Raw genomic sequence first — 13,891 nt, forward strand, 5'->3', positions numbered from 1 at the left:
GAGTGCTTAACCGTGTAAAAATCATCTGTCCTGAGTTGCAACACTCACCACCGACTTACAAACTGCCTCTGGAAGCAACGTCAGCACAAGAACTGTTCGTCCGGAGCTTCATGAAATGGGTTTCCATGGCCAAGCAGCAGCACACAAGCCTACGATCACTATGCGCAACGCCAAGCTTCAGATGGAGTGATGTAAAGCTCACCACCATTGGACTCTGGAGCAATGGAAACACACTCTCTGGAGTGATGAATTATGCTTCACCATCTGGCAGTCCAACAGACAAATTTGGGTTTGGTGGATGCTAGGAGAACGCTACCTGCCGAATGCATAGTGCCAACTGTAAAGTTTGGTGGAGGAGGAATAATGGTCTGGGGCTGTTTTTCATGTTTCGGGCTAGGCCCCTTAGTTCCAGAAGGGAAATCTTAACGCTATAGCATACAATGACATTCTAGACAATTCTGTGCTCCCAACTTTGTGTTAACAGTTTGGGGAAGGCCCTTTCCTGTTTCAGCATGACAATGTCCAAAGCGAGGTCCATACAGAAATTGTTTGTTGAGAACGGTGAGGAAGAACTTGACTGGCCTGCACAGAACCCTGACCTCAACCCCATCAAACACTTTTGGGATGAATTGGAATGCAAACTGCAAGTCAGACCTAATCGCCCAACATCAGTGCCCGACCTCACTAATGCGTGTGGCTGAATGGAAGCAAGTCCCCGCAGCAATGTTCGAACATCTAGTGGAAAGCCTTCCCAGAAGAGTGGAGGCTGTTTTAGCAGCAAAGAGGAGACCAACTCCATATTAATGTCCATGGTTTTGGAATGAGATGTTCGACGAGCAGGTGTCCACCTTCTTTTGGTCATGTGGTGTATATAATCATGAAACAGTACTTAACACAAGTGCTTGCTTGGATACCCACGGAAGACCAAAAAAATCCAACATCAAAATGTTTTCCACTCTTAATAGGAATTACAAAAATACATAACATTGGTTCATATAAATGAAAAATTGAAGAGTACAAAATTGAAGAGAGTAGAAAGATGCCAAAGTAGCAAGTGACAGTCAATTTACTGTCCGTTGTGATACAGGGATGAAGGCCTTGTTAGGAAGGTAATTAGCGAAGTAGTATGAATGGATTTGCAGGCCAATATCGCATCATTCATACAATTATAGAATTGGTTGATTTTGTCATTATTAACATTTGTATTGAGATTTACTAAAGATTGACACAAATCATATGGAGTAGTGTTATGACCTTGCCGTTTACAACACTGATTACCCTTCCCACAATGAAGCTAGCTTTCTTGGAGTAGCAGTAACATGTCTGGCTCTGAACAGTAGTGTACTGGGTTTAAATCATGCGTCTCCCTCGTTTCGTAACAGAAAAACAAATAATTCCACACGTTCTCTATTCCTATCCTGAACCTTGAAGCAAGGCAGACAACCTTATAGTACATTAACATAAATAAATAATTAACTTGGCTGATAGATGTCTTTAAAGGCCAGGTGTACTGCATATTTGTCCTAGGTATCTTTGATCTGCTTTGCATCGTCCTTTGTCTTGGGAGGTATGATCTTAACCTCGAAGGGGATGAAATGCTCTAGAAGCGCTTTAGTGTCTCTCAAGTCAAGAGAGTACTCCTGGGCAACCTTATCCAATGTCCATGTTTGGGGAGCATTCTTGTGATTGTTAAGAGCTTTTAGGGCCTCAACAATAGACAGTTTGCCTTTGGGGACATCAGTGATCTCTACAATCCCATAGGGGTCCCCCGGTAGGCTGAATTTCAGTGGTCTGCGCTCCTCCACGTTCTCCTCAGTGATCTCCTTTGGAGCCTGTTTGTATTGAAACAGAGTAGGGTGCCAATCAAGCAAATAGCCCTCATTTGAAATGTCAATTGAATAGTCAATATTTTAGGCTCTCACCTCGGTAGGATCCTTTGATTCCACATACACCGACTTCAGCAACCCCAGGAGGGGGTCGTTTCTCTTGTGGATGGCATCATTGATCTCAGTAACTGAAGGAATCAAAATCGTTTAGGCCTCAGGGGACAAAGGACAACATATAAAAGATGTGTGACTGTGATACAGACTGGTATGTACTGGCAGCAAATCATAACGTTAGAAGCAGAGGGTGAACCCTAGTGTTGAATGGGTCATTTGCCATCTTTGCTGTTAGTTAGTTAGGTATCTTAGCTTGAGCTTGTTACAGAATTGGAAAACCACAAATACGTACTCAACACTAAAACCCTGGTTTCAAATAGCTACAAAGCTGTAACGTTAAGAAACACTAGCCAGGACAGCAGGCTATGGTATACTTGCTAACAGCCTGGCTGGCGTAGCTACCGGTTGAGTTGACCCTCCGACTTTCACAAGTTCTTCAATGCAATAACAAAAAGCCCTATGTACTCACCCTCTGTACTCTGAACAGGGTCAATATGGGTCAAATGTCGGGGTGCCACTTCAGGTTTTGCCTTACCAATCTCACGATGTACTCGGTTTTCTAAATTAAAATTCCTAAACAACCGTGCAACGCGTGCCCCCATTTTGGACACAATCACCTCCAGGAACTCTCAACGCACATTCCGTGCTCGACCGTTCCAAAGACCTCTTTCCGAGGAGCGGTTTCCAACATTTTCGACGGAGAGCGAGACGGTTCTATCATGGTAGCTGGAAATTATACAGCGACCCCGTCTGGCGCAGAGGACATCAAGCATCTTTGTTCCACGTCCATAATGTCGCTAGGCACACAATTACCGACAGGTGGCAGCAGAGCCTTGGAGCCTATTCAGTACGAGTACAGTATAGTGTAGGTAGGTAGGCAGAAAGGATGGGACACCTATATGAAGCCTCTGGTGTAGTGTACCGTTTGTTCTATGAGTGGGTGTGAGTGACACTTCTAATCTGACGCTAAAACCCGAAGATGAACTGGTTATCGTAGGTAGGTGACACTAGAGTCTTACAGGTTTTCAGTCTTTTTTTTTTTTTTTTAAATAGGAAAACATTATCATGCAGGTTTTACATTCATAAATGCAGTAAATATAACATCTGTATTTGATAGTGTACCTATAGGTTGAGTTTGAGTGTGTCTGACTTGGTTGTGGATTATATAGGAGCCTAGATTGTGGTTTTTCTCTCTTGAGTAGCTTGGCCAGCTAAATCACCTTTACATAAGTGAACCCTACAGAGCACATCTGGCAATGATCTACTGCCAAGGACAAATATCAAAATACTGTAGCCTACAGTATTGGAGAGACAGACATTTTGCCTATACAGTGCCTTTAGAAAGTATTCACACCTTTTGACTTGTTCCACATTTTGTTGTGTTAAAGTGGGATTAAAATGGATTTAATTGTCATGTTTTTGTCAACGATCTACACAAAATACTCTGTAATGTCAAAGTAAATATATATATTTTTTACATCTGTAAAAATGATTATGAAAAATAAAACAGTAATATATCTTGATTAGATAAGTATTCAACCCCCTGAGTCAATACATGTTAGAATCACCATTGGCAGCGAATACAGCTGTTATGTCTTTCTGGGTAAGTCTCTAAAAGCGTTCCACACCTGGATTGGGCAACATTTGCTTATTATTATTTTCAAAATTCTTCAAGCTCTGTGAAATTGGTTGTTCATCATTGCAGGACAACCTTTTTCAGTTCTTGCCATAGATTTCCAAACAGAGTCCATGTCACTTATTATGTGACTTGTTAAGCACATTTTTGCTCCTGAACCTACTTAGGCAAGGGGTTGAATACTTATTGACTCAAGAAATTTCAGCTTTGAATTTTTTATGAATTTGTAAACATTTCTAAAAACATAATTCCACTTTGACATTATGGGGTATTGTGTATAGGCCAGTGACTCTAAAAAATCTCAACTTAATCCATTTTAAAATCAGGCTGTAACACAACAAAATGTGGAAAAAGGCATGGGGTGTGAATACTTTCTGAAGGCACTGTATATCATTGACTCGTGTGCCACTACTCATGTTCATAGGAATTGACAGCTTAAGTGGAATTTGAGCAATGATGAAAATGTGTCAAAGGTCATGGACTACGTACATTTGATATTGCCTGGCTATCTCACTACCTGGGTCATGTTTCTGACAGTCGGATCAGTCCTAAACACAGCCACGGCCATTGAGATGAATGATGAACTCGTACTACAGTACCAGTCAAAAGTTTGGACACACCTACTCATTTAAGGGTTTTTCTTTATTTTTTCTATTTTCTACATTGTAGAAAAGAGTGTGCAAAGCTGTCATCAAGGCAGAAGGTGGCTACTTTGAAGAATCTAAAATATATTTAGATTTGTTTAACACTTTTTTGGTTCCTAACATGATTCCATATGTGTTATTTCATAGTTTTGATTTCTTCACTATTATTCTACAATGTAGAAAATAGTAAAAAATTAAGAGAAACCCTTGAATGAGTAGGTGTGTCCAAACTTTTGACAGGTACTGTACATCACCACAACATTTGAGACACGATACTGGTATCCTTTCAATCACATTTGATTTTGCATAAAACTCTTTATTGAATGACATGACAATGATAAAAGGCAGTGAAAATTCCTTTTTTAATGAGATGACAAAACAATGAATTCTGATTGTTGCTAGCCAGCCCTGACCAAAAGATGCTACTTGATTGTCATGAGGGCTTTCATAATCTCGGCACCCAGAACTAAATCTCCGCGCTGTCACAAGAGACTAGGGCTTCCATGACTCATAGTTTAGGTAAATTCATTGGCAAGATACAGCAGGATTAGGCTGTAGTGGTATAGTGGATTGAGCACCCCACCCACCTAATCAAATTGAATTCAACTAGCGATGTGTTGTAGCTCCTCCCACTTGCAGGCAGCGGAGTCATGTGTCTAGAATCTAAACTGTAATGTTGGCGTGCACATTTTCAGTAGACACACCTGGGAATTTACAGAAAGAGAGACAGTGCCCACCCTCACATGCCCAAAACACACCAGAGGAAGTGAAGACTTGTTTGCATGTCTCTCCTTATTATCTGTGTGACTGAGCAGGAGTGAGTACATATTGATACAACCAACCTCCTGTACGGAGGATAACTTTATCATCCACTCATTTGACGACAGATATGTCTATACAGGTACAAGGCTATTTACATACAGTATTCCCCCCCCCAAATCTCCTCCACCAATGCCCACCAAAAATCGACCCCTCTCCTAGCATTTGAGTTCTCCCTTTCCTCACATATCCATGACTAGCAGAGTAGTTGTTTCCTCCCAACCAAAGTAACACAAAGGTCAAAGGTCCTCATCCCTGTAGTGACGCCTGTAGACCCATTAGTTAAGAGTCGGTAATAACAAGAAACGTGGGTTCCCAACGATTCCACATCATAACATCGAGAGGGGGAGCATGTTGTGTAATTATATTAGGTGGGTTTGGTGATGGACAATAACACGAATCTATGCTAGCATACGTGAATGGGCTTCACCAACATACTGCAAGTAGTCATACAGGCGAGAGCATGAAAGAAAATCTGTTACAGTTGGAGAGTAAAAATAACTTTCCCAAGTGTATTACTCTAAATGGACTTACATATACCCTGACAGCTTAAGAACAATATCACAAGACTTCAATTGGGGTGGTGGGGGTGACAATGTGATCGGTTATGCGGGTAAGCCAATTTGGTTAAATGCAACGGTATTATACTGCAGTTATGGACACAGAGAGGACCACCGACTGAGGTAACATATTTCTATAGCTTTTTATCTGCAAAGTCCCCACATTCATCAGGCAAAAGCAAATACACAATGAAAATCACATTTGCACATCTATGCATATTGTTATTTTTTCATTACAAAGAGTAGAAATAATACCACAAAAATATATCTTGTTTGAACATATGTACATTATTTCTATAATGTCCACAGAGAGAGGCAGATATCTGCATTTTAGTGGCTAGCAATCTTTGATATAAAGCAACATTGTCCACTCTAAATACTACATTAAAAAGTTCACACAGACTCCATTTTAAAGCTCCACAGAAGCTTAGGATCTCAAAGGTGGTCTGGCTTAATTTCGTTATTAAATCTATCAATTCCTATTTGGAATTAATTATTTCCTGGACACTCATCAGGTAGACTTGGCTCAGACTGAGGCGTATGGTGCATTTTATTCACCCATGGCAAACAGTTCAATCGGTCTGCACATGGACATTCCACTCATCGCACAGTGACCATGTCAACACTGTGCATGAGAGCAGGAGGAGTAGAGGCAGAGTAAGATGACGCTGTCGATGAGCAGGACGCCATAGAAACACCTCTGGGTGTGCAGACTTCTGCCTCTCTGGAAGCGTGTCAATAACACAGCCAGTAGCAGGAAGAAGGTGGCTATGTTTAATATGAGGAATAGTCTGATATAAGAGGATGAGTTGAACAGACTGTCACTGTTGGCCGTCGCCAACACGTGGACCTCCTTGAACTTGCGACCCTTCACGAAGCCTCCCTTCCTGCCTTTTTTGGAGTCTCCATAATCCATAAAGGCCCTGGAGTCTCCATCTTCCTCGGGGTTCTCCTCAATAATCCTCTTTGTTGTCTTCGATCTCTCCTTCTTCTCCCTTACCTCGATCTGTCCAAAGATGTCCGGCAGGCTCTCTGAGAGCTTGTCCCCAAGGTTCCCCAAGGCTTTATTGGCCCCCTTGCCCTGTCTCTTAGTCAGAGCAAACATTTTCTCAATGGCCTCCTCCGTCTTCTTCTTGTCGGAGAACTGGAGGAGGCGCTCGGCCGTCTTGCGGAAGCTGGCCGTGTTTAGCACCCGGCCCAGGATGTGTCTCTCCAGCTGCTGGAAAACAGGCTTGGCGTGCTGGAGGTTGTCCTCTACTACGTTGACATACTCCTCCACCTCCTCCGGCGTGCCGTTCTTCACTCCTGCTGCTTTCTCAAATACTATTTTCTTCTGGTCCACCAGCACCATAGCGAACAGAGGCTTGGTGGTCACCTCCCCGGTCAGCAGGTAGATGGTGTAGGTGTGCTCGTTGGTGGCCAGGTAAATGTCCACCCTGTTAGCATCGCCACGCAGACTAAAGCTCTGCACATCCACCCCTGGCCCAAAGAAGATGTATGCCACCCTGGTATGGGGATACCTCAGAGGCATTGTCACATTCACATAGTTAGAGCCGTTATAGGGGTAACCACGGGGATAGTTCCAGTACCCCAAGACCCCTTTCTCACTGAAGCCTGTGTCATCCATCCAAAACATTTGATATGGGTCTTCCCCATGTCTGACAAAGGCTCCGTGCACACCGTCTATTTTGGTGTCCTTAAAGGGCAGGTCCGTGTTGTGGAAGAAGGCACTCATGGCCCTGGTTGGGCTGTCTGTCTCCAGATGGATATGATCAACTAGGACCAGCAACTGGGGATGCAGGAGCAGCAGGTTCCTCTGGAAGCTCCTGATCTTCAGGTCAGGGTTGTAGGCCGACTGGCCCTCCCCACGAATGAACACCATGCCCTGCCTTTCCAGAGCCGCCTCCACCCTGCCCTGGGCGTCCGCCGGCAGCCCCACCTTGTACTTCAGCCACTTGGAGTCGCAGGCCTCTGTGACCTGGCCGTCCCATGGCTTGAAGCAGCTTCCTGAGGTAGCTGGGGAGAACAACACTGCGTTGTTGAGGAAGGTGTACTTGGGCCCGTACAGAGCCTCTGTGATAAAAGGAACACCGTTAGGGGCGAACGTAAAGCTGTTCTGGTCAGGGTGCTCGTGGCCAGCGTTAAAGTTCCGCCACCCTTTGATCCAGTCTTTGTACTTGTTCCTGTGAACGATGTCAAATATGGCCCGTCCACCCAGCTTCCCCGATTTAAAGGAGAGGAAGGTGTGGTTGGTGTCTGCGGGTAGAGAACTTCCATAAGTGACGACCCCCCAGTCCTCAAAGTAGTGGAGTTGGGATGTACCAAAGTCTGCAGGAGCTCTGGGAGTCAGGCTGGGATCATACCTGCAGAATGGAAATATAACAAGAAATAAACTTCATACATTTGAATTCAGTTGCTCTAAAAGCAAATATTTCATTAATAACTGAGTAAATCAGCATATACACTGAGTGTACAAAACATTAAGAACACCTTCCTAATATTGAGTTGCATACTTTTTGCCCTCAGAACAGCCTCAATTCGTTGGGGCATGGACTCTACAAGGTGTCAAAAAGCATTCCACAGGGATGCTGGCCCATATTGACGCCAATGCTTCCCACAGTTGTGTCAAGTTGGCTGGAAGTCCTTTGGATGGTGGACCATTCTTGATATACACAGGAAACTTTTGAGTATGAAAAACCTAGCAGCGTTGCCGTTCTTGACACACCCAAACCAGTGCACCTGACACCATATCCTGCTCAAAGGTACTTAAATATTTTTTCTTGCCCATTCACCCTCTGAATGGCACACATACACAATCCATGTCTCAATTGTCTCAAGGCTTAAACATCCTTCTTTGACATGTTTCTTCCCTTCATCTACACAGATTGAAGTGGATTTAACAAGTGACATCACCTGGTGTTCCGTCCGTTGTTGGGATGAGACCAAGGTGCAGCGTGGTAGGCGTACATTTTCTTTCATTTAAAATGACACCGGGAAAAACAATAATACACGAAAACGAACGTAAAGCTACATGCAGTTCAGAAAGCAACTACACACAAACAAGAGCCCACAATCACAGGTGGGAAAAAGGGCTGCCTAAGTATGATCCCCAATCAGAGACAACGATAAACAGCTGCCTCTGATTGGGAACCATACTAGGCCAACAAAGAAATAGAAACATAGATATGCCCACCCAAGTCACACCCTGACCTAACAAAATAGAGAATAAAAAAGGCTCTCTAAGGTCAGGGCGTGACACCTGGTCAGTTTATATCATGGAAAGAGCAGGTGTTCCTAATGTTTTGTACACTCAGTGTATGACAGTACACTTAAACCAATAGAGAGAGAAAGAGCGAGAGAGAAAGAGACAGAACGAGAGAGAGAGAGATTCTCACCAGATGAACTCTGTGTGCAGTGTGCACCATCTCTGTCCCTTCCCGGCCTGTCCCGGCCCCTCCAACACCCGGTTCTGATGGATCAGCTCAGCCAGCCAGTTTCCACTGCCGTTCCTCATCACATAGCGATCCAGAAACACCAGCTGGCTCTCGGGCCCGTAGAACCAGTTGTAGTTGGAATCTGCAATGGCAACAGTCCTCTGGAACCCTGGTGAGATGGAACAGGCAAGGGCAATAGATCAATATGGATTATTTTACAGTTAAAATAAAGGAGAAGGCAACTTCAATATAGTGGCCTTTCGTACTGGTTTGTTAGAGGAATATTGAATGTTATTATCATAAAACTCAGACAAATATGAAGTGACAGCTACATATTGTCCAAGGTCCAGTTCAGTTGTACAAACCACATAGCTTTCTATTTGATTGAATGCATAGTAATACATAGGCTACAAAAATCATGATTCATTTCTTTCCTTTTTTTACTGAATAGGTAACAAAAGCTTTTACATCCATGCATGCCATGTCCTTAACATCAGGAAATGAGCCAAACTACAGGCCCTGTTGAGACCGTAGCTCCCTAGCTTTATCGCTGAAGCCATTTCCCCAACACAAAGAATGGCAGTCTGGTGCCAAAAGAGATCTTAAAACCTAGCAACCGGTAGTAAATATTTAACGACAATAAATCAGATGTAAGCCAAAAACAATAACAGCAATAACCAAAATGAGTGCACAAGCAGTACGACAATACGCGTGTTTACCCTTTGTAAAAAGTGTCTGTTTACAACATTCCTGCTGTGATGCAAAACTAGACCTTGGATAAACAAATGCCCAATCCAAATGATGTGGGGGTCTGTTGTGCCGGAACACTGAGGTGATATTCGTTTGTTCAAGGTCTATCTTTGTAAAAGTCCAACACAAAATACATTTAAAACACAGCTCCTGTTTACAGTGTAACCTATTGGAACACCAACAAACCCATCATTTGAACACAGAGACATACAGTGGGTTAAGGAACTTTTGGATCTCTTGATAAAGATCAGCAAAAAAAGACTCTGTATTGTTAGCCTCCTGGCAGAGGCAACCAGGTTTTTGCCAAAAATGTCCTGGTACTTGGTCAAGTTCATAGTGCTGTTGACCTTAACAAGGGCCACAGTACCAGTGAAAGCAAAATAGCCCCATAACATCAAAGATCCATCACCATATTTTACTGTAGGTATGAAGTACTTTTCTGCATTTGCTTCCATTTTTCGACTCCAAACCAACCACTGGTGTGCATGGCCAAAGAGCCATGCACATGCTCTTTGGCATACAATATAGCTCAGTATTTGTATTCTTTACTTTATAGTCTTTTTCACTCATCTTTATCAAGGGTGCCAATAATTATAGACCTGACTGTACAGGGTCAGTGAGTGCAGTGCAGTCACATAGTCCACTCAGGCAGAAGGCAGTTAGGCAGGATAATCTGGGAGAGAGGAAGCTGGCATTGTGGGTAGTGAGTCCAGCGTTCTCCTGGCTGCTGCAATTAAGAGCTGCTCTCTGAATGCAGCAGTGGCGCCCAGCCCCAGTCACAATACAGAGAGTGTTGGCAGGGGGCTATAAAATGTCCAGACCTGAGAGCCCCTCCTCCAGCACTACCCTCCCCCTGAAAATAAACCAGAAGAGGAGAGCAGAGGAGATGAGGGAAGAGTGGAGATGGGGAGGGCTGGATCAACACAGCTCTGACAGCCCCCCAGGAAGGTAACGCATGCATAACCCATATCAAGACAAACGAGCAGTCACACTCTCTAACATGGGGGTAATGCACCCAGGAGGTTTTCATGCCTAATCTACTTATAACTTGGACAATGTTGCCAAGAAGTGCCACAGAGGTTTGCTAAGGCATTTAGGAACACTTACAGTTGAAGTCGGAAGTTTACATACACCTTAGCCAAATACATTTAAACTCAGTTTTTCACAAATCCTGACATTTAATCCTAGTAAAGATTCCCTGTCTTAGGTCAGTTAGGATCACCACTTTATTTTAAGAATGTGAAATGTCAGAATAATAGTAGAGAGAATTATTTCTTTCAGCTTTTATTTCTTTCATCACATTCCCAGTGGGTCAGAAGTTTACATACACTCAATTAGTATTTGGTAGCATTGCTTTTAAATGGTTTGACTTGGGTCAAACTGTCACGGCTGTTCGAATGATCGGACCAAAATGCAACGTCGGTTTCATTCCACATATTTATTGGACAGTGAAACTTAATGCGATACCAAAATAAACTTAAGGACAAAACAACAAACCGTGACGCAGGAGGAACAAACACACTCACAAAATATAATCACCCACAAAACACAAGTGGGACAAACATCAACTTAAATATGGCCTCCAATTAGAGACAACAACAACCGGCTGCCTCTAATTGGAGGTCATGCCAAACAAAAACCAACCTAGAAACACAAAACTAGAAACTAAACATAGAAATACAAAAACGGACAAACACCCCCTGTCACGCCCTGACCTACTCTACCATAGAAAATAACAAGTTACTATGGTCAGGATGTGACACAAACGTTTCAGGTAGCCTTCCATAAGCTTCCCACAATAAGTTGGGTGAATTTTGGCCCATTCCTCCTGACAGAGCTGGTGTAACTGAGTCAGGTTTGTAGTTCACCTTGCTCGGACACGCTTTTTCAGTTCTGCCCACAAATATTCTATAGGATTGAGGTCAGGGCTTTGTGATGGCCACTCCAATACCTTGACTTTGTTGTCCTTAAGCCATTTTGCCACAACTTTGGATGTATGCTTGGGGTGATTGTCCATTTGGAAGACCCATTTGCGACCAAGCTTTAACTTCCTGACTGAAGTCCTGAGATGATGCTTCAATATATCCACATAATTCTCCTACCTCATGATGCCATCTATTTTGTGAAGTGCACCAGTCCCTCCTGCAGCAAAGCGCCCCCACAACATGATGCTGCCACCACCATGCTTCACGGTTGGGATGGTATTCTTCGGCTTGCAAGCGTCCCCCTTTTTCCTCCAAACATAACGATGGTCATTATGGCCAAACAGTTCTATTTTCGTTTCATCAGACCAGAGGACATTTCTCCAAAAAGTACGATCTTTGTTCCCATGTACAGTTGCAAACCGTAAGTCTGGCTTTTTTATGGCGGTTTTGGAGCAATGGCTTCTTCCTTGCTGAGCGGCCTTTCAGGTTATGTCGATATATGACTCGTTTTACTTTGGATATAGATACTTTTGTACCTGTTTCCTCCAGCATCTTCACAAGGTCCTTCACTGTTGTTCTGGGATTGATTTGCACTTTTCACACCAAAGTAAGTTCATGTCTAGAGACAGAACGCGTCTACTTCCTGAGCAGTATGACGGCTGCGTGGTCCCATGGTGTTTATACTTGCGTACTATTGTTTGTACAGATGAACATGGTACCTTCAAGCATTTGGAAATTGCTCCCAAGGATGAACCAGACTTGTGGAGGTCTACAATTTTTGGGCGGATTTCTTTTGATTTTCCCATGATGTCAAGCAAAGAGGCTTTGAGTTTGAAGGTAGGCCTTGAAATACATCCACAGGTACACCTCCAATTGACGTCAATTAGCCTATCAGAAGCTTCTAAAGCCATGACATCATTTTATGGAATTTTCCAAGCTGTTTAAAGGCACAGTCAGCTTAGTGTATGTAAACTTCTGACCCACTGGAATTGTGATACAGTGAATTATAAGTGAAATAATCTGTCTGTAAACAATTGTTGGAAAAATTACTTGTGTCATGCACAAAGTAGATATCCTAACCGACTTGCCAAAACTATAGTTTGTTAACAAGACATTTGTGGAGTGGTTGAAAAATGAGTTTTAATGACTCCAACCTAGGTGTATGTAAACTTCTGACTTCAACTATATTTACTCATTGCTAACGTGCACTCTATTTAATTTCAAAATAGCCTGTCTTGCTGCCTATATAGTATCTGTATCCCCTTTGCATCTATCACGTGACATCTAGACTAAATGCACTGTTAGAGATAAAAAGTGGATCGAACCAAGCAACTTCTTCAAAGGGAAACATTAAGAGGAGAAAAAACACCATTAAGAGGAGAAATGAAGTTATATTGAATTGAATGGCAGAGCACACACACAACATCTAAAACAGCTGTATTACCTGGCAGGATGGTCCTGTACATGAAGGCAAAGTGTTTGTGGAGCCAGGGGTGGTCGAAGTGGCTGATGGAGAAGTGTCTCTGCACCAGGAACATGTACTGGAAAAGAGAGCGGGTGGTGTACGTCCCGTAGGCCACACCCTCATATAGCGAGCCGTCCGTCACGTCCTGCAGCAGCACCATAGACTTCTCCATGATGGCCAGGACCTGCTTGGTCCACAGGTAGGCCTCCTGCAGGTAACCTGGAACAGAACAGAGGAGAAACCAGGGTCAGCTTATTGGGTTTCGAAGGAAGGTCATGTCCATCAATGTCTATGGAGCAGTGGCTCCCAAACATTTGTACTGTACTGCTGTCACCCAGCTAAAGTGTTTGTTTTCTCGAGACATACCCCAATTAAGCTCGGTGTAAAGTGTGGTCTCAAGTGAGGTTGATCATAAATGTAGTTACAGTAAGCTACTCAGTCAGTCACATTCCCATTTTCTTTCCAGGAACATCATACTGGAACCTCCCGTTATGCATGGAAAGTATGAAACTACCATACCAGACTAATGTATAGACTCTCTCTCTCTCTCTCTATGAGAAGAAGTGACCACATAAACACTCTAGCCGCAGTTCATTGAGAATCCCAGTCCATCACGGGTGCCTGGCAGCTACCCGGTGGACTGGATCCACTCGGACACCACAACCCACAGCCCACAGCCCAGCCCCGGAGCCGGCGTCCACCCCAGTGTTTGGTTTGG

At 43.5% G+C, this 13,891-nt stretch overlaps 2 protein-coding genes across 4 annotated transcripts in view; both read right to left on the reverse strand.

Annotated features, from left to right (window-relative positions):
* Positions 1–946: 946 nt before the first annotated feature.
* ndufaf4 (NADH:ubiquinone oxidoreductase complex assembly factor 4) lies at positions 947–2,664 on the reverse strand. Its single transcript, XM_014204995.2, has 3 exons — positions 2,410–2,664; positions 1,923–2,014; positions 947–1,832 (listed from the first exon to the last, which is right to left on the reverse strand). Exons 1-3 carry the CDS (start codon positions 2,540–2,542, stop codon positions 1,524–1,526), a joined length of 534 nt encoding a protein of 177 aa, XP_014060470.1. The 5' UTR covers positions 2,543–2,664; the 3' UTR covers positions 947–1,523.
* A 1,851-nt stretch (positions 2,665–4,515) lies between these two features.
* dse (dermatan sulfate epimerase) overlaps positions 4,516–13,891 on the reverse strand; it is a 28,666-nt gene continuing 19,290 nt past the window's right edge. For all 3 annotated transcript variants that reach the window (XM_014204993.2, XM_014204994.2, XM_045720778.1), the window contains 3 exons: positions 13,153–13,392; positions 8,995–9,202; positions 4,516–7,962 (listed from right to left, as the gene is read on the reverse strand). In XM_014204993.2, coding sequence (XP_014060468.1) covers positions 6,219–7,962; positions 8,995–9,202; positions 13,153–13,392 — 2,192 coding nt within the window. In that variant the 3' untranslated portion in view covers positions 4,516–6,218. The remainder of the gene's footprint in view (positions 7,963–8,994; positions 9,203–13,152; positions 13,393–13,891) is intronic.

The sequence above is a fragment of the Salmo salar genome, chromosome ssa06 (assembly GCF_905237065.1).
Source record: "Salmo salar chromosome ssa06, Ssal_v3.1, whole genome shotgun sequence".
Lineage (NCBI taxonomy): Eukaryota > Metazoa > Chordata > Actinopteri > Salmoniformes > Salmonidae > Salmo > Salmo salar.

Excerpts from the sequence above, each read along its gene's own strand:
- ndufaf4 (XM_014204995.2), bottom strand. The coding sequence starts at position 2,542 with ATGGGGGCACGCGTTGCACGGTTGTTTAGGAATTTTAATTTAGAAAAC. Across the intron at positions 2,015-2,409 it reads CCCTGTTCAGAGTACAGAGG|TTACTGAGATCAATGATGCC; the intron begins GTGAGTACATAG and ends TGATTCCTTCAG. Across the intron at positions 1,833-1,922 it reads AATCAAAGGATCCTACCGAG|GCTCCAAAGGAGATCACTGA; the intron begins GTGAGAGCCTAA and ends CAATACAAACAG.